The sequence below is a fragment of the Hordeum vulgare genome, chromosome 5H (genome assembly GCF_904849725.1).
Source record: "Hordeum vulgare subsp. vulgare chromosome 5H, MorexV3_pseudomolecules_assembly, whole genome shotgun sequence".
In the NCBI taxonomy this organism is placed as follows: Eukaryota; Viridiplantae; Streptophyta; class Magnoliopsida; order Poales; family Poaceae; genus Hordeum; species Hordeum vulgare.
This window is the reverse complement of record NC_058522.1, coordinates 568,696,832-568,715,379: the sequence shown is the minus strand read 5'-3', so window position 1 is coordinate 568,715,379 and position 18,548 is coordinate 568,696,832. Positions and strand designations below refer to the sequence as shown.

Genomic DNA, 18,548 nt, shown 5'->3' with positions numbered 1-18,548 from the left:
AATCTCCTTGTGTGCCTAATCCCCCTCCAACGGTCTGATTCATAAAACTTCGACAGCCAGCCTAGACCACACACACACACGGGAAAAAAAAGATGAAAAGAAAACGCGGGATACAAATTCCAATAATAACATCGAAAAAACTGGTAAATTTTTGAATTTAATAACGAGATGTAAGACGATGGTTGGGTTTTGGATGGTAGTTTTGTGTCGCGGACTTGATGTGGCCTTGGTCTTATGCTCACTCCATAAATAGATCGAAATACAAGGTGTTTGTATTTCTTTTTTCGTGTTTCCTTTGACAGAAGCGCTAGTTTAGCCAGTGAAACAATTTTTAGACTGTGACATTTGTTTGGCAATTACTTCCTCTATAAGCTACTCCATCCGTTCCTAAATATAAGTCTTTGTAAGATTTTACTAGTGGACTACATACGGATGTATATAGACACGCTTTAGAGTATAGATTCAATTATTTTACTCCGTATGTAGACTCTTAGTGAAATCGCTTAAAAGACTTATATTTAGGAACGGAGGGAGTAGAATTTAGATCATCATCTTATATTATTAGTTTACGGAGGGAGTAGATGTGGCCGCGATGATCACCCGACAAAAATCACCTTACAACTAGCGTTCATATAGTGAAGCCACCATTCGTTATGAGATCGCTTGCATTGGTTTTCATAGCAAGGAGGTGGAGTGTTCCAAACTCTTTGTAGACATATAACATGTTGCTTTTGAAAGAAAAAATATTACTCCCTCCCATACATATTAATTCTCACTGCTTTAGTACAAAAATGCAACTACCTCTGATACATTATAATTATCGTTGTTTTAGTATATAAAAATACAACTTCCTCCGATACATTGCAAAGGTTTCAAGCTGGTACTGTGTTAAAAAAAACAGGTTTTTCAAGCTGGTACGTATTTTTTTTGGTGGGTGGGTGAGTAGTATTTATTTCGTGGAGACCAAGGGACAGCACATGCGGCAGTGGCACCAAATGCTAGAGGCGCGTGACCTCACCTCCCTCCGTGTTTTGCTCCACAATATATGCTCTTCCCTATACCATACACTTACATGCAGCCCGAGTAGTGTATACTTTTTTTTTTGCCTAACTGCTGCTACTACTTGTCATACACTAATCAATAATACGGAGTAGTAATTAATTAACAGCTAAAATCCACCTTTCTCGGCCTTGGCTTAGCTCTGCATAGGTTTGAGAATGGAGATAAAGTAGTACGTACGTAGAAGTTTTACCCAAGCTGGCCAGGCCAAGCAATGGTGCTGAGGCTGACTGAGCAGCCAGGCACTGAAGAGAAAAGATGATACGTGGGCTACCTGCTGCTGCTGTTGCATGGGCGCTGAACGTAGAGAGCAGGCGATGCCATTGTCATTGCCATTATTCTTGGTCGTGTGATCGATCTCTCTCACGTGTTGGTCGCAACCAACGCCACTCTCTTCTGACTTGTGACACGATATCGACCGGACCTGCGCAGGTTCTAGTCGTGCACTGCACGATATAAAAGCCCAAAGCAGGATAGAGAGGAGGACACGTACGTGTTGCTTGCTTGATCGGGGATGTTGATTTTTTTTTATTTTTTTTAGACAAGATCGGGTATGTTGATGGCTGGGCTGGGCTGGGCTGGGCTCTGTTCGGCTGAGCCGGGCCGGTGAAAGTTGACGCGGCGAGGCCAGGCCATGGCCGGAGGGGTCGGTTTACGTGCCCGTGGCAGGCCGCAAGTGGCTCGTCATGGCGGGGCCGGTGGTCCAGCCGCCACTTTTTCTCCGTTAGTTTATATTTTTCCAACAAAGGAATCAAAGGCTCGACCCACCAGGCGGTCTCCTGCTGAGAGTTTTTTTTTCGAAGTAAAGAGTTTTTACGACTTCCTTTTCCTCTCAGAGGCTTGCACTGTAAAATCTCTGCGACCAAACGAATTGAGTTTGAGCCAGTTGGGCTAGGCTTAACTTAGTTTATACTAAAATACGAGCAGGCTCATACGGAGCAAAGCTCGCAATCCACTTGTAGAAAGTGGCTCGTGCTCAGGTATCGATCTCGAGCTAGTTTCGAGCTACATAATATTATTATTTTAATAAACCAAGGTGATTTTTCAAACAAGATAAGACACAACATAACATGAAAAACCGCTTTAAAAATTGACCTATTCTTAGTGAACTAAAGAATGTGACTTAGTAGCAAGAGACGGTAGGTGAACTAGAAAGAGAAGAAAATGAAGACGCGCCCGCTCTCAAAGTTTAGCCAAGAACAAAATGATATTTACAACACCCTGTTGGTTTTTCATTGGCTTAGCAGAAGAGGGGTTAGAAAGTTTTGATCAAGTGATCAGAGATTGTGGGAGGGATGGCAGGGCACGCAGGCACGTTGCCTCCCTCCGTAAGAAAAGCATGGAAAAGTGATCTCTCACATAATCTTCCCGGAAAAGGGCTCAATGCGTTTGCTCCGGCAAGTCTCCAATGTTCCATGTCTCCCCGGCAAGACGCAATCACATCCCGTGTGCTCGGCGCCTTCATTTTGAAGGTGCATTTGTTTCCTCTCCTCCAAATGTACCAAGTAAGGAGCGCCACCATTGTTTTGACGAATCTTTTTTCTGTCGGCGTCGAGGTGGCGATTATCGCTGTGATTGTTGCGGTGTTGGTCTTGCATACACTCCGGGAAGCAGGCGAGAGCGGACTCGGTTGTGGTGCAGCAGCCAGAGGAAGAATTTTATCTTCCCTGGTGCCCGGATCTTCCAGACAAGCTGGTGCATGCTTCCCCTTGTTTGCTCGGCGAACTGCATGATGTAAGCTGCTCCACGCCTTCCCTTAGCATCATGTTTCACAGGTCAAATGTCCGCGGACTCTCCCAACATTTGAGGGTTTGAATTTGCCAAGTCCGATTATAGATGCGTTTAGCTATCTCGTATGGGTCCGGCTATAGATGCATTTAGCTATCTCGTATGGTCGCGTACCTACGTAAATCGCCAATCAGTCTCCCGGCGAGCAACTTGCCAAGCATATCATGTTTGCAATATCTCAAAGTTGGTGTGCATTTCCTTCTATAATCGGTATTCCTTGTCGCAATTTTTGAATTTTGGATAGTTTGCATAGACATTTTTTTTCTTCAGAAATCTCGCTCATTTTATTGATGAATAACGGGGTTCATGGACACAAGGTTTGGGTCATAAGGGTTGCCCAACCAAACATGTCTCTATATATGTATACCTAAACTACAAACAAACTTCACAAGAAATTTAAGAGGGCAACCCAAAGCACCGTATTCCGTGTCCGTGTCTTGGCCTGGGGACGCGCATACTTTGTTAGCACTACGGCCGACAAGACCGCCTCGCTTGTTCTCAGTGTATTTCGTTCAGGCCGCGTGGAGGATTGGAGAGGGAAGCCGGCGCGAGTTGGAAGCTCCGGCGGACACGGTAGGGTGAGCGGAGGAGACGGGCAACGCACTCTCATCGTGGAGAGCGGAGGCTCTGCGGGCAGCGGCGGCTCTGTCTTGGAATCATCCGTGTCTGGTTGTTTCCATGCTGTTGAGTGCATTCGTAGATCGCATTATATAGGCAAACCTGTGGACAGATTGGACTTGGTACGACATCTCGAAGACTAGAAAAATATCTCTTCTTTCTAACTACCTCCACGTACGCTCCGGGACAGGATTTCTTTTCTGTTTGGATCATTCAACCCTACGTACCATCGGTTGAATTACTTCACACCGCACATTGCTGCTGCACGAGTATGTTCCGTGGTCGGTGTAAAAGATCAAAATTGATCCACGTCTAGGTCAAGCACGTTCCAAAAACTTGTAAAGTTGTAATAGAACCATGAAAAAAAAAGTTATGCATTCGTATCTAGAAATAAAATTAAGACTACAACTAAAAGGGAAAACTCTTACCTTCCACCGACGGATCCGGGCAATCTGTCCACCGCCTTCTCATCTGTCGATCTTTCTCCATCCCACGCCCAACGATTTTCTAAAACTGGGCAGTTGTTTCAGAAACTGCCGAGTCCGTGTCTCCGCATTGGCCTTGGCCCGACGACCTCGCGTCGCCGTCTGCTTGGGCCCCCGCCACCCTCCGCCGCCGTCCTGCCTCGGCACCGCGCGCCCTCCATCGTCGGCCTGCCGTGGCCCCGCGCGCCCTCCGTCGTTGGCGCATAAGGGTTGCCCAACCAAACATGTCTCTCTATATATATACCTAAACTACAAACAAACTTGACAAGATTATAAGCCTTGGAATTAAAGCTCATGCGCTCATGAACAAAAGTGCAAGATGGTCCAAAGAAATGATGTAGAAAAAGATGGTTAAAAATACCTCTAACAGCATATTAAAATACATTTGGATTTTGAATTAGAGTTTTCTAACAAAAACAAACATAATTCCCTTTTCTAAAGGGGAGCAAAGAGATTTAAGAGGGCGACCCAAAGCACCGTATTCCATGTCCGTGTCCGTGTCTTGGCCTGAGGACGCGCATACTTTGTTAGCACTACGGCTGACAAGACCGCCTCGCTTGTTCTCACTGTATTTCGTTGAGGCCGCGTGGAGGATTGGAGAGGGAAGGCGGGGCGAGCCGGAAGCTCCGGCGGCCACGGTAGGGTGAGCGGAGGAGACGGGCAACGCACTCTCCATCGTGGAGAGCGTAGGCTCTGCGGACAGCGGCGGCTCTGTCTTGGAATCGTCTGTGTTTCATTGTTCCAATGCTGTTGAGTGCATTCGTATATCGCATTATATAGGCAAACCTCTGGACAGATTGGACTTGGTACGACATCTCGAATACTAGAAAAATATCTCTTCTTTCTAACTACCTCCACGTATGCTCCGGGACAGGATTTCTTTTTTGTTTGGATCATTTAGCCCTACGTACCATCAGCTGAATTACTTCACGCCGCACATTGCTGTTGCTGTTGGTGTAAAAGATCAAAATCGATCCAAGTCTAGGTCAAGCACGTTTCAAAAACTTGTAAAGTTGTAATAGAACCATGCAAAAAAAAATTGTTATGCATTTGTATCTAGAAATAAAATTAAGAGTACAACTAAAAGGGAAAACTCTTACCTTCCACCGACGGATCCGGTCAATCTGTTTACCGCCTTCTCATCCGTCGATCTTTCTTCATCCCGCGCCCAACGATTTTCTAAAACTGGGCAGTTGTTTCAGAAACTGCCCAGTCCGTGTCTCCGCATTGGCCTTGGCCCGACAACCTCGCGCCGCCGTCTGCCTGGGCCCCCACCACCCTCCGCCGCCGGCCTGCCTCGGCCCCGCACGCTCATGAACGAAAGTGCAAGGATGGTCCAAAGAAATGATGTAGAAAAAGATGGTCAAAAATACCTCTAACAACATTTTGAAATACATTTGGATTTCGAATTAGAGTTTTCTAACAAAAGCAAACATAATCTCCTTTTCTGAAGGGGAGCAAAGAGATTTAAGAGGGCGACCCAAAGCACCCATCCGCACCGCACGAGAGAGCATCCAAAAGCCCTAAACCTTTTGCCCACCCCCATTCCTCCACCCCACCCCATGGGCGCCGACCGCCTCCTCCACCTCGTCCGCGCGCCGGCGGCCGCCCCTGCCTGTCCTCTCCGCGGCCACCCCCAGCCAAACAGCCGGGTCCGCCTCCCCCTGTCGTCCGCCGCCGGGATGCGTCGCGTCGCCGTCTCCTACTCTGCCTCCGGCTCCGGCCCCGCCGACGAGGAAGGCATGACCTACAAGGGCGCCGGCGTGGACATCGACGCCGGCACCGAGCTGGTGCGCCGCATCCGCAAGCTGGCCCCCGGGATTGGCGGCTTCGGCGGCCTCTACCCCCACGGTGCGCTCCTTTCTAATCTTCCTCCTCGTCTTGCTCGTATCTTGCTCTAGTTGGCGGTCCTCTGTACCGCGATTCAGAATTCAAGCGTGGGGATGCAACCAATCCGTTGCCTGTGATTGTGCGTAGATTGGAAGTTGGTTGTACAGGAGTAATCGAGTAATCGATCGACATATTTGGCCATTTTTGTGCCAGTGAGAGGGGGCGATTTGTGAGGCACTACTATACTACTGTTTGCTAGGTACAGTATATGTTGACAGGCGTGGAAAGTGAGAGCTTCTATTGCTGTGACATGTATTTGACTGAGCAGTAATTGATACTATATGTATCTACCAAGCAGAAACAGTGTTATAGTATTAGGCTAGTAAGAGGTCTGTGCCATGTATTAGACTAGTTATTACTCATGTAATTACCTGGGTACAGAAATGTATTGCCATGTTCGTAAATTTTGGTTTTCCTTATTTATTTATTGAGCAGGGGATGAGTATCTTGTGGCTGGCACTGATGGAGTTGGGACGAAGCTGAAGCTCGCGTTTGAGACCGGTATTCATGATACGATCGGGATTGACCTGGTATGTTTTCGCTTCCTTTTCATACATGTCGTTTGTCACGTTTCCTAGGAGAGAGTCAATGAACGTTGTGTGTCTGATCCATCGCGCCAGGTTGCTATGAGTGTCAATGACATTGTAACATCCGGCGCGAAGCCATTGTTCTTCCTCGATTACTATGCTACGAGCAAGCTCGATGTTGACCTTGCAGAGAAGGTACTGTCAATGTTGCTGCTCATTTAACACAGTAGTTCTTGCACTTGCTCATTTCATCTGTCTTCTTCCCGTGGAGGATGATATCTATCTATCTTTGACTGCAACTTTGTTTTGTACTTTCATAGGTCATCAAGGGGATTGTGGATGGATGCCAGCAATCAGATTGTATTCTGCTTGGAGGAGAGGTGAGATATTCTGAAATAATGCACAAATTTATAAACTGTGAGAGTACCTAACGATCTGTCACATCAGTCCACTAGTAACTAGATGATCTGGCTATTTGATTATTTATTCTTGATACATGGACAAAGTCAACTCACAGTAATGCATAAATACTTAACATAGCCATCTGTTTCTCTTAGCATTGATATTTACTCTCCTGAAGCATTCCACATGGACCATACAACTCTGAATATAAGCACCATTGAGAAAAAACTGCATAACTCAGTCAGCTATTGTTGATACAGACAGCAGAAATGCCTGATTTCTACAAGGAAGGTGAATACGATCTAAGTGGTTTTGCTGTGGGTGCCGTAAAGAAGGATAAGGTCATTGACGGTAAAAGCATTGTGGAGGGAGATGTCCTGATTGGCCTTCCTTCCAGTGGGGTTCATTCAAACGGGTTCTCTCTTGCTAGGAGGTATTGCATTTATTCAGCTCCATTTGTTTAAAATTCGCATGGATGATTGAGAGTGCAAATCTGATGTCACTGATGTTTCCGTTTCTATACAATTATTGCTTCTGGTTAACGCCAATTGGATTTTTTTCTTCTTCTAGAGTACTGGACAGAAGTGGACTCTCCTTGACTGATCCTCTCCCAAGAAATGATGGCGTAACAACTACTGTTGGTGAAGCTCTCATGGCACCAACTGTCATCTATGTCAAGCAGGTTAGCTTATTCTGACGAATGTCTCATATTTCCGACTGATCCTTTCCTGAATTTCTGATTCAGTTGTTTGCAATGAAAAAAGGTACTTGACATTATCAACAAGGGTGGTGTCAAAGGTCTAGCCCATATTACTGGTGGTGGCTTTACTGATAATATCCCAAGAGTATTTCCTAAAGGACTTGGGGCGAAAATTGTCACCGGGTCATGGCAAGTGCTGCCTGTGTTCGAGTGGCTTCAAAAGGTAAGAGAAAACAAATCCATGAGCTTGGCATGCATATTCTTGGAGCCTCAGCGAATATAGTCGCTTGTTTATAATCACAATAATTGGTTAATGATGTGGTACGCATCTTGAGAACTTATAATATCAGCCAGCCCAATGGTATTAGTAGCTTAGTAACAAAACAAAGATCTAAGTAACAATTTGTCGATACTTGATACTAACATTGCAGAAAGTATTGTTACTTCTGGCAGTGGCATGTATATTAAAGGACCTGAAATGTTTAAGCTTGAATTAGATGGGGATCTGGGAGCACAGGATTCTGTTCCGTGTAGCCCAGAGAAACACCGACACTTCATAGACCATTATTATGTTTTTATCCATCTGTGTGCAGTGTACTTGTCTGTCTGCTCCTTAGGTCCTGTTTTTTCCGACACTTGTAGGTTGGCAAAATTGAAGACGCGGAGATGCTACGAACGTTCAACATGGGCGTTGGGATGGTCATTGTAGTAAGCAAAGATGCAGCGGACAAAATCCTGGAAGAATCAAGTCCGGCTTACCGCATCGGAGAGGTGATCCAGGGCGAGGGGGTTCAGTACGTCTGAGAGCCCACACAAGCATTTCAAGCTTCTAATGGTTGATGGAATTGTTTAGCTGCTGATGGGCAAAGCAGCCCAGTTTTTCTGTAACCCCGCAATCTATCTTACGGGGCTAAGTATCGGAGTAAAAGTAGTTTACTCCAGTGAGATTTGACAAAAAAAAAAAACGGGAATAATGTTTCTAGGTTGGTGACAACTTGCTGCAAACAGCTGGTGTTGCTATCTTGAACATCACTTCACAGTTGATGTGAATGCCTCTTGTGTGCTGAATTTCCTTGAGAATCATATCTACAGGTAATCATCTCCTGGCCCGTTCATACATCTGAATGAATTGCAAAAAAATTCTATGGGAAGAATGAAATGGAGCATCGAGGCTTGTGTTCTCTGTGCTGAATGAGGAGCATCTAGAAATCTTGCCATCCCAGCTTACCAAGCGTGCACGGACTGCTTATTTTTTGTGGTCATGCATTGCTGCAGAGTTACACAATTGCTAAGCAACTCATCAAAAGATAAAAAGTACTCCCTCTGTACCTAAATAATTGTGGTTGGGTATTTAGGTACTATGATTTCGTCGAGGGAAAACCGAGTTATTTGAATGATTTTCTTGTCTGTATGTTGCTTGCATCCATCCATAAGAAGAAAATTAATAAGAAACGAAGGTCACTTTGCATGAAGAAGAGAAGAAAAAAAGAGAGGAGAAAACAGAAAAATTATGAGCGGCGAGGAGGCGGTCAAAGCACACGCCATGATATGATATGCACGTCGTTGGCGGCGGGTCACCGGCGGTGGTGGACGATCCCGGTGCAGCGGTCCTTGATCCAGCGGAAGCCGCGGCGGAGCGAGGCCTTGACCCTGGCCTCCACGGCGTAGGCCTTGTAGGCGGCCACCCTCCGCCGTCGCTTGGCCTCCGGGTCCCCCGCCCACCACGACGGCGTGGTCACCGTCGACGACCCCTCGCTGCCGCCGCCGTTTTTGCGCGCCGGCCCCGCCGACGAGCCCCGGAACTCCTCCAGATCCCTCATTGCCTCTCTCTATCTGCAACGTGCCGGGACGACCGCGTTTGCAGAGGCCGGCCGTGCCCTCTATATATATAGACACCGTGTGATAGAGAGGAGATGGAGACGAGGCCGGCCATGACGGACGGCATGATCATTTCAGTGAGAGAGATCGGCCTCTTCTCCCACTGCTGCCTGATGAAATCTTCGTCAGTAGTGCTTGGCAGGTCACGGCCGGACGCGCATTATTCTTCTCCTTGGGCCAGCTGACACCATGGTAAATTTCTCGAAAAATTACACCATCACAATCTGGTACAGTAGTTGCCTAACATCATGGATAAAATGGATCACGCTAGTCGCGAGGATAACCAACTCATACGAACGAGTATATGATGTTAAAAACAACATTGGAAAAATCATGAGATTATTACCACCACTCTTGGCTTGAGGTAAAAAAAAAAACTAAAAATATGGATTTGCATCTGATGTTCTTGTTCACGATTAGTACTGTATTGTTTTTTGGCCGTAGTGGACGAGCAGTTCGCAAGTTGCCTGGCCAGCAGCAGCTGTGATTTAGATTTACGTAGAACAAGTGGCGCCCTACCAAGTCAACCACATCGTTTCACAGCACGCACCTGCGGATTCCTTCTTTTTTTTTTCAATATAAAATATCGACTCCCCAATGCTCTGCTGATTTTGTTTATAGAAGAATTACAGAAAACGTTACACTCATATAAAATTCACAAGATTACCTGTAGCCAAGTGGAGTATGATTCAAGAAAGAAACAGGCTAGCATATAACAGTTTTCATATTTTCTCGATCAGACGTGCCGAGGACCGAAACAAAATGGCCCGAGGCGATCCATATATGCAACAACAAAGAAGACTAGGATCCATCATCGTAACTAAATGCCATAAATTATTCTTTCCTATCATTTCCTTCAAAAGTTTTACAAGTCTCCAATTGTACTTTCGATCCATCATCTTTCAACTCTCCCACAAAAAGTTACCTACACCAGACAGTTATAAACTTATTGGAGACGCGACAACAAGAGTCAAGCACGCAGGCTTTCTTTTTTAACTGATACAACCCCCACGGCAGAGGGGCGCTGCACTATGTGCCATAATGGACTTGTGCTCAACGCACAAGCCCAGCTGAGTTCAGACTTGGCAACACACAGTCATCATCATCATATAACTAACACAAGACACAAAAAAGACATTTACAACAGCAGTCATCTCCACGTCGCGCCGAAGTGGGAGACAAAGAACTGGAAGTCCGGGTGGTCCACCTGTACACAGCGGAGCCAGTTGTCCGCCTCCTGCATCAGCGAGGTGACGCTCTCCTGCTCTGGGGCGCCGTTGGACGCCCATAAGGAGCTGCGGAGCTTGTAGGACGCCAGCCCGAAGGCGGGCAAGGAAAGCCTGCCCGTTGAGGTGTAGTGGCCGATTCCCTCGAAGCCAGGGCATGCTGGTGTGGTGGGATGGCTATCTGCAAGTTGAAACCGGAGCATTTAGTTAGTGTTCAATGCACGTCTAGAATCATAAGTGCCCAGCATACTGGTGTTGTCTAGCAGAAGATAATAATAAATTCCCTATTTCGTATGGCGCTGGAAACAGGGTGCGGGTGCTGGTGTTTTTACCCTTGGAAGGTGTTGCCAGGCAATGGAATGTCAAGAAGCATGCTTCCAGGTCCTTCAGTGTCGGTCCTGTCGGGATTCTATATATGGGATACCTGCAATCAAAGCATGAGGATGAAACCAGTAACGTATAGAATCATAGCAGCACTGCTTGTGCAGTGTTGCTCTTCTATCTTATGCTGAAATACAGCACGGTATGCTGAAATACAGCACGATAGGCATGCCTAGTTGTTTAGGCATGGCAACTGGTAGGCATCCTCTGCATGGGCCAGCACAGTTGGCAAATGTTATAACTTGACCACTGCTATGGCGTCATGCTTAATCATTATGAAACCAAAACGTTGTCTCCAGAAAAACAGGTACAACGTTATGGCCAGATGCTATCAAATAAAATGAGGATAGCAGGTAATAAGAGGATAATACATGGCAAGTAATAAGAGGATAATGAGGACGGCGGGTATTAGGAAAGCATTGATAACAAATAATTAAAACTCCCAGAAGTTTAGGATCATCTACGGCAAAAGAGGATAATACATGGCAGCCAACCAATGGAACAGAACACATATTACCATTGGAAAGATGACTGAGTAAACAAGCTCAAAAGTGTTTGAAACATACCATGCAACAGACATCCAACTGGATGGCAGCAAATCACAGCTTCTGAATGTCTTTAGAGCTGGAAATCTATCCGCAAGAACTGATACCTGGAAAGAATGCAGAATAAGATTCTATAAACTGGACGTCTTTAACATGCATGAGTTTTGGAAGAAGAAAAAAACTTACCTTGTCTGTTAAAGGCTCTCTGCCATACGGAGAATCCCGCTCCAGATGCTCAAATATAGGAAAGCTTGCAGATACAAAAGCATCGCCATCCTCACTTTGTAAGACACCATTTTGAGCAGCATCAGTTTCACTGCTACTCTCACTGCTAAAATCCGTAGATTCCCCGTCACTTTCATCCAGAGGATGCCTTAAGCGAGGAAATTAAGTATAAAAAGTTATGCACTAGCAAAGGTATCTCCCAAACAAAACATACATTCTGAACTAGCAGTACTTTGTTTCGTGCCTGGTATGAGAACTTCTCTTATTCGTCTACTTTTGTTTCATAATATTCTTTTGTATGTACAGAACATAGTTAAGGTTAACTTGCAAACCAACCCTAGCTCACAGAAATGGTAAGTACATACTAAGTTACAAAGTCAAGCTCGACATCTGTACAGGCTGATAAAGGAGAAATTTCTGATATTACACAAGCTAAACAAGATTTCACCACGGAAGTAGCTGAGACCTTAGCAAAACAGTAGAACTTTCCTTTATACATCTCTAGAAAAGTAGTAGAAACAAACGTAAATCTCTCCTATACCCTCAGTTTTGCCTACAGTATACGTACGTATAAACTGGGACAGATAATACACTAACATTTTGGGTAAGAGCAAGTATTATATAATACTAAAGTGCATTCCTCACAATTATAATTGTTATTTGTGTAGTTGGTTACCATATATGAACATTCCCAAGCTAAAACAAAATAGAGCATACCAAAAAAATGAGACAAATGAATCTGCTAAACATATTGACCTACGGAATGTTTACATTACAAAATGGAGAATTTCCTAAACTTCACAACTTATCATAGCGCATATAAGTTTGTAAGGTTGTTACCTGGTACTTGCAACAGGTCTAGATGGATCAGCATACAGCTGGATAGCAGAGAGATATGGCACATAATATTGTATCACGGAGTCACCGCCATTTAACACCAGGGGAACACCAGCCCCATAAGCACTCCACTCCCTGAAAGACTCCCAGAGATCATCAAGGCAGAAGTAAGGAGATGAATCCATGGCATCACCACTCCTCCGCATCCTCAAGCTTGTCTGCAGCAGAACAAAACAAATATAGCTTAATCATAGAGCGAAGCAATATGTTTTTTCCTTTAATAACTAAAAGCGGTCTAACTTTGACTAGAAATCCAAATTCATTGTGCGTGGACAGAACATGGGCAAATATCGCTACATGATTTACTTCTTCAGAGAAACTAAGGACTTGTATATGGCAACTGGCACAGATAAATATTGCATGGATATGCAGATTGCAAGCAAAATCAGAGTACCTGAATAGTTACTATATCTAAGTTGCAGCAAGCACAATTAGCGGAAAATCAAACCAAAAGCTTCCAAAGAGACTAACTGTGTCGATTTCATTCGCTAACACTAGGAGAGTAGTGCTCAAAGACAGGCTAAACCAACCAATATTGGTCGAATAAGCATTCCTTCAAGGCAAATTTCTACTAGGAAACACATTTTAGCAATCATCAGTTGGGGGCCATGGCGGCAGAAGTTTCCTAAGAAAAGTACACATGAACTGCCATTAGGACCATGCTGGAATTTAACAACGGTTGCTGCTCACCATCCACAGCTACTACCATTAAGAACTTTCAATGGCCTGGAACAACCAATAAATTCAAGCGAAATGCATTCTGTACGGAGTAAACTAAGAAATGCGGCCTCAGACATATTCATCCATAATCCTCAACTTTCCTTTGGAAAATGACGCATCGACCATCTGAATTAAGACCGTACAAATCTACACTTGATTATGTTAGCGGCTTACTTAATATGGGAATCTAAATAACTAGGTCTATCTCGACCCTTCGCCCCACACATGTAATCTCTAGTATACAAGAGCACGCTTTTAGGCTTAGCCATGGACGGATGGATACCTCGGGCATGTTCCGGACGGGCACGGAGGGCGTGGTGGAGGCGAGGAACCTGTCGAGATTCCCGGCCTCCTCCTCCTCCGCGGCGGCGGGCGCGGAGGACATGACATTCACCTCGGCCGCCGTGGAGGCCAGCGAGGGCTTGGAGGAGGTGGAGGAGGAGTCGTCGGAATCCGCCCGGCCGTCGGCGTCGACGGAAGCGACCGCGGCCGCCGCCGCAGCAGCAGCCTTGCGCCTGGGGGAGGGGGACGGGGAGAGGGAGGGCGACGTCGGTGGGCGGCGGCTCTGCAGGCCCTGCTGCTGGTGCTGCTGGGTCTGGCGGCGGTGGGGAGGGTAGTAAAAGCGGTCGCCTTTGAGCTGGGTGCGCGAGGAGGCGGCGGCGGCGCCGGAGGAGCCTGCCATCGTCTTCGCGGCGGCGAGGGCGGGGATAGGGTTTGGAGGCGACGGGGGGATGGGGGGGATTTGGGACGGCGGAATTGGGATGCTTAGGGTTAGGGTTTTGCCGGCCCTTTTAGCCCTCTCTGTCTCGCTCGCTGCCTTTGTTTTTCAGACGGGGGTTTGGATCTGGAGACTGGGGAGGACGAGGGCAAAGTACAGCTCCTCCTCGCGGTGGCAGGGGTGAGGGGGGATTTGAGGAGTTTGTGCGTTGTTTTTCTTTTACTTTCATCTGATAGTGGTGTTTTAGTTTTCGCGCGGAATCGGGGAGACCCTAAGGGGGAAAGCGGTTATACCGGTTCGTCTCCCGCGGGCGGGCGACGGCCTCGATATAATGACTATTTAAGGCGTCTATTTGAAGTTGTTGCGGGTTACGATACCGCTTCGGGGGCGAGAGCGTGGAACCCGCGGGTGTCTTAAACCGAGTCACGTGTGATAGGGTTGTGCACGGGGGAGGGAGTGCGTAGTTGAGTGGTATCTAGTACGGATTAGGTAGGCGAAAAAAGGTTGATCCGTTGATGCCGCACTTAATGACTAGCGACAACAAGTATGGCGATTGCAATAATCCCGATGACAGTGGCGGGGGCGAGGTGGGCTCTTTTCTTCATGGGAGGTACATCCATTTCAATATAATGGTTTTATTAGCATATCCAAAGTGATTTCTTCACTTGTGTAAAGAAGAGAAATGATACGACTCAACCAAAAGAAATACGGCCTTCAATCCTGTTATTGACTTTCATGCTTGCGATTAGATTTTTCATGAAATACACGATACAAACACATCTGTACCCCCATGTGGCGGAAGTGTGTGTGTGTGTATCCCATCTCTCTTATCGACACACACATGTCATGTTGAAGAAACAAATATATTCTTCCTATTTTGATCGACCTTATAATGAAGTTCATAGTTGGGTCACTATAGATGAATGGTTAAGGAAATCTTCCTAAAAATAAACAACGAAACCGACATCGAAATGAACGAGTTCCTAGACTATAACGAGATAAGGCTTGGAGTCGATGGTGGTGGCGAGGCTGGGAGCTCACGTCGTGTTAGCTCATCTAGTGCATCCTTAGTGGTTTTGGGCTATTAAAGACAAAGGGGTTAAGGGATCTCATCTCTGTTATCGATACACACGTCATGTTGAGGAAACATCTATATTCTCCCTACTTTGATCCACCTTATAATGAAGTTCATAATTGGGTCACCATAGATGAATTGAGACTGGGCTCGGGAGGACGAGGGCAAAGTACAGTCGCGGCAGGCACGCATGCAACTCCTCCTCGCGGTGGTAAGGCGAGGGGGATTTGAGGAGTTTGTGTGTTGTTTTGACACTTTTTCTTTTTTTCTTTCACTTTCTTCATTCATGCAGTGGTGTTTTAATTTTCGCACGAAATCGAAGAGACCCTAAAGGGGAAAGCGATAATACCGGTTCGCCTTCCGCGGGCGGGCGACGGCCTCGGTATGATGACTATTTAAGGCGTCTATTTAAAGTTGTTGCGGGTTACGATACCGCTTCGGGGCCGAGAGCGTGGAACCCACGGATGTCTTAAACCGAGTCACGTGTGATAGGGTTGCGCCCGGGGGAGGGGTGCGTAGTTGAGTGGTATCTAGTATGGATTAAGTAGGCGAAAAAAGGTTGATCCGTTGATGCTGCACTTAATGACCAGTGACAACAAGTATGGCGATTGCAATAGTCCAGATGACAGGGACGGGGGCGAGGGGGGCTTGTTTCTTCATGGGAGGTACATCCATTTCAATATAATGGTTTTATTAGCATATCCAAAGTGATTTCTTCACTTGTGTAAAGATGAGAAATAATACGACTCAACTAAAGGAAATACGGTCTCTAACCTTGTTATTGACTTTCACATGCTTGCGATTAGATTTTTCATGAAATCCACGATACGAACACATATGTACCCCCATGTGGTGGAAGTGTGTGTGTGTGTATCCCATCTCTCTTATCGACACACACATGTCATGTTGAAGAAACAAATATATTCTCCCTACTTTGATCCACCTTATAATGAAGTTCATAATTGGGTCACTATAGATGAATGGTTAAGGAAATCTTCCTAAAAATCCACAACGAAACCGACATCGAAATGAACGAGTTCCTAGACTATAACGAGATGAGGCTTGGAGTCGATGGTGGTGGCGAGGCTGGGAGCTCACGTCGTGTTAGCTCATCTAGTGCATCCTTAGTGGTTTTGGGCTATTAAAGACAAAGGGGTTAAGGGATCTCATCTCTGTTATCGATACACACGTCATGTTGAGGAAACATCTATATTCTCCCTACTTTGATCCACCTTATAATGAAGTTCATAATTGGGTCACCATAGATGAATTGAGACTGGGCTCGGGAGGACGAGGGCAAAGTACAGTCGCGGCAGGCACGCATGCAGCTCCTCCTCGCGGTGGTAAGGCGAGGGGGATTTGAGGAGTTTGTGTGTTGTTTTGACACTTTTTCTTTTTTTCTTTCACTTTCTTCATTCATGCAGTGGTGTTTTAATTTTCGCACGAAATCGAAGAGACCCTAAAGGGGAAAGCGATAATACCGGTTCGCCTTCCGCGGGCGGGCGACGGCCTCGGTATGATGACTATTTAAGGCGTCTATTTAAAGTTGTTGCGGGTTACGATACCGCTTCGGGGCCGAGAGCGTGGAACCCACGGATGTCTTAAACCGAGTCACGTGTGATAGGGTTGCGCCCGGGGGAGGGGGTGCGTAGTTGAGTGGTATCTAGTATGGATTAAGTAGGCGAAAAAAGGTTGATCCGTTGATGCTGCACTTAATGACCAGTGACAACAAGTATGGCGATTGCAATAGTCCAGATGACAGGGACGGGGGCGAGGGGGGCTTGTTTCTTCATGGGAGGTACATCCATTTCAATATAATGGTTTTATTAGCATATCCAAAGTGATTTCTTCACTTGTGTAAAGATGAGAAATAATACGACTCAACTAAAGGAAATACGGTCTCTAACCTTGTTATTGACTTTCACATGCTTGCGATTAGATTTTTCATGAAATCCACGATACGAACACATATGTACCCCCATGTGGTGGAAGTGTGTGTGTGTGTATCCCATCTCTCTTATCGACACACACATGTCATGTTGAAGAAACAAATATATTCTCCCTACTTTGATCCACCTTATAATGAAGTTCATAATTGGGTCACTATAGATGAATGGTTAAGGAAATCTTCCTAAAAATCCACAACGAAACCGACATCGAAATGAACGAGTTCCTAGACTATAACGAGATGAGGCTTGGACTCGATGGTGGTGGCGAGGCTGGGAGCTCACGTCGTGTTAGCTCATCTAGTGCATCCTTAGTGGTTTTGGGCTATTAAAGACAAAGGGGTTAAGGGATCTCATCTCTGTTATCGATACACACGTCATGTTGAGGAAACATATATATTCTCCCTACTTTGATCCACCTTATAATGAAGTTCATAATTGGGTCACCATAGATGAATTGAGACTGGGCTCGGGAGGACGAGGGCAAAGTACAGTCGCGGCAGGCACGCATGCAGCTCCTCCTCGCGGTGGTAAGGCGAGGGGGATTTGAGGAGTTTGTGTGTTGTTTTGACACTTTTTCTTTTTTTCTTTCACTTTCTTCATTCATGCAGTGGTGTTTTAATTTTCGCACGAAATCGAAGAGACCCTAAAGGGGAAAGCGATAATACCGGTTCGCCTTCCGCGGGCGGGCGACGGCCTCGGTATGATGACTATTTAAGGCGTCTATTTAAAGTTGTTGCGGGTTACGATACCGCTTCGGGGCCGAGAGCGTGGAACCCACGGATGTCTTAAACCGAGTCACGTGTGATAGGGTTGCGCCCGGGGGAGGGGGTGCGTAGTTGAGTGGTATCTAGTATGGATTAAGTAGGCGAAAAAAGGTTGATCCGTTGATGCTGCACTTAATGACCAGTGACAACAAGTATGGCGATTGCAATAGTCCAGATGACAGGGACGGGGGCGAGGGGGGCTTGTTTCTTCATGGGAGGTACATCCATTTCAATATAATGGTTTTATTAGCATATCCAAAGTGATTTCTTCACTTGTGTAAAGATGAGAAATAATACGACTCAACTAAAGGAAATACGGTCTCTAACCTTGTTATTGACTTTCACATGCTTGCGATTAGATTTTTCATGAAATCCACGATACGAACACATATGTACCCCCATGTGGTGGAAGTGTGTGTGTGTGTATCCCATCTCTCTTATCGACACACACATGTCATGTTGAAGAAACAAATATATTCTCCCTACTTTGATCCACCTTATAATGAAGTTCATAATTGGGTCACTATAGATGAATGGTTAAGGAAATCTTCCTAAAAATCCACAACGAAACCGACATCGAAATGAACGAGTTCCTAGACTATAACGAGATGAGGCTTGGAGTCGATGGTGGTGGCGAGGCTGGGAGCTCATGTTGTGTTAGCTCATCTAGTGCATCCTTAGTGGTTTTGGGGTATTAAAGA

The 18,548-nt window shown here is 45.9% G+C and overlaps 3 protein-coding genes across 4 annotated transcripts; 1 reads left to right on the top strand and 2 right to left on the bottom strand.

Moving 5' to 3' along the window:
• Window positions 1-5,453: 5,453 nt before the first annotated feature.
• LOC123453169 (phosphoribosylformylglycinamidine cyclo-ligase, chloroplastic/mitochondrial-like) lies at window positions 5,454-8,565 on the top strand. The gene is made up of 8 exons (XM_045129939.1): window positions 5,454-5,801; window positions 6,276-6,370; window positions 6,461-6,562; window positions 6,688-6,747; window positions 7,030-7,202; window positions 7,340-7,451; window positions 7,534-7,692; window positions 8,112-8,565. Exons 1-8 carry the CDS (start codon window positions 5,513-5,515, stop codon window positions 8,271-8,273), a joined length of 1,152 nt encoding a protein of 383 aa, XP_044985874.1. The 5' UTR covers window positions 5,454-5,512; the 3' UTR covers window positions 8,274-8,565.
• Window positions 8,566-8,833: 268 nt separating this feature from the next.
• On the bottom strand, window positions 8,834-9,496 carry LOC123453171. The gene has a single exon (XM_045129940.1). It carries the CDS (start codon window positions 9,287-9,289, stop codon window positions 9,044-9,046), a length of 246 nt encoding a protein of 81 aa, XP_044985875.1. The 5' UTR covers window positions 9,290-9,496; the 3' UTR covers window positions 8,834-9,043.
• A 662-nt stretch (window positions 9,497-10,158) lies between these two features.
• LOC123453168 lies at window positions 10,159-14,220 on the bottom strand. 2 transcript variants are annotated; one of them, XM_045129937.1, is made up of 6 exons: window positions 13,625-14,220; window positions 12,565-12,779; window positions 11,686-11,872; window positions 11,521-11,606; window positions 10,906-10,997; window positions 10,159-10,754 (listed from the first exon to the last, which is right to left on the bottom strand). In XM_045129937.1, the coding sequence occupies exons 1-6, from the start codon at window positions 14,021-14,023 to the stop codon at window positions 10,498-10,500; spliced, it is 1,236 nt and encodes a 411-aa protein (XP_044985872.1). In that variant the 5' UTR covers window positions 14,024-14,220; the 3' UTR covers window positions 10,159-10,497. The 2 variants fall into 2 exon arrangements, with proteins under 2 accessions (XP_044985872.1, XP_044985873.1); XM_045129938.1 differs by having other exon boundaries at window positions 11,686-11,830.
• Between the last annotated feature and the right edge of the window lie 4,328 nt (window positions 14,221-18,548).

What these genes read in the sequence shown, in the direction of transcription:
- LOC123453169 (XM_045129939.1), top strand. Translation starts at nt 5,513, where the DNA reads ATGGGCGCCGACCGCCTCCTCCACCTCGTCCGCGCGCCGGCGGCCGCC. An exon ending in GTATTCTGCTTGGAGGAGAG is followed by an intron (nt 6,748 to 7,029) that starts GTGAGATATTCT and finishes TTGTTGATACAG; the next exon opens with ACAGCAGAAATGCCTGATTT. An exon ending in GGGTTCTCTCTTGCTAGGAG is followed by an intron (nt 7,203 to 7,339) that starts GTATTGCATTTA and finishes TTCTTCTTCTAG; the next exon opens with AGTACTGGACAGAAGTGGAC.
- LOC123453171 (XM_045129940.1), bottom strand. Translation starts at nt 9,289, where the DNA reads ATGAGGGATCTGGAGGAGTTCCGGGGCTCGTCGGCGGGGCCGGCGCGC.
- LOC123453168 (XM_045129937.1), bottom strand. Translation starts at nt 14,023, where the DNA reads ATGGCAGGCTCCTCCGGCGCCGCCGCCGCCTCCTCGCGCACCCAGCTC. An exon ending in AGACCTGTTGCAAGTACCAG is followed by an intron (nt 11,873 to 12,564) that starts GTAACAACCTTA and finishes TCCTCGCTTAAG; the next exon opens with GCATCCTCTGGATGAAAGTG. An exon ending in GAGAGCCTTTAACAGACAAG is followed by an intron (nt 11,607 to 11,685) that starts GTAAGTTTTTTT and finishes CATTCTTTCCAG; the next exon opens with GTATCAGTTCTTGCGGATAG.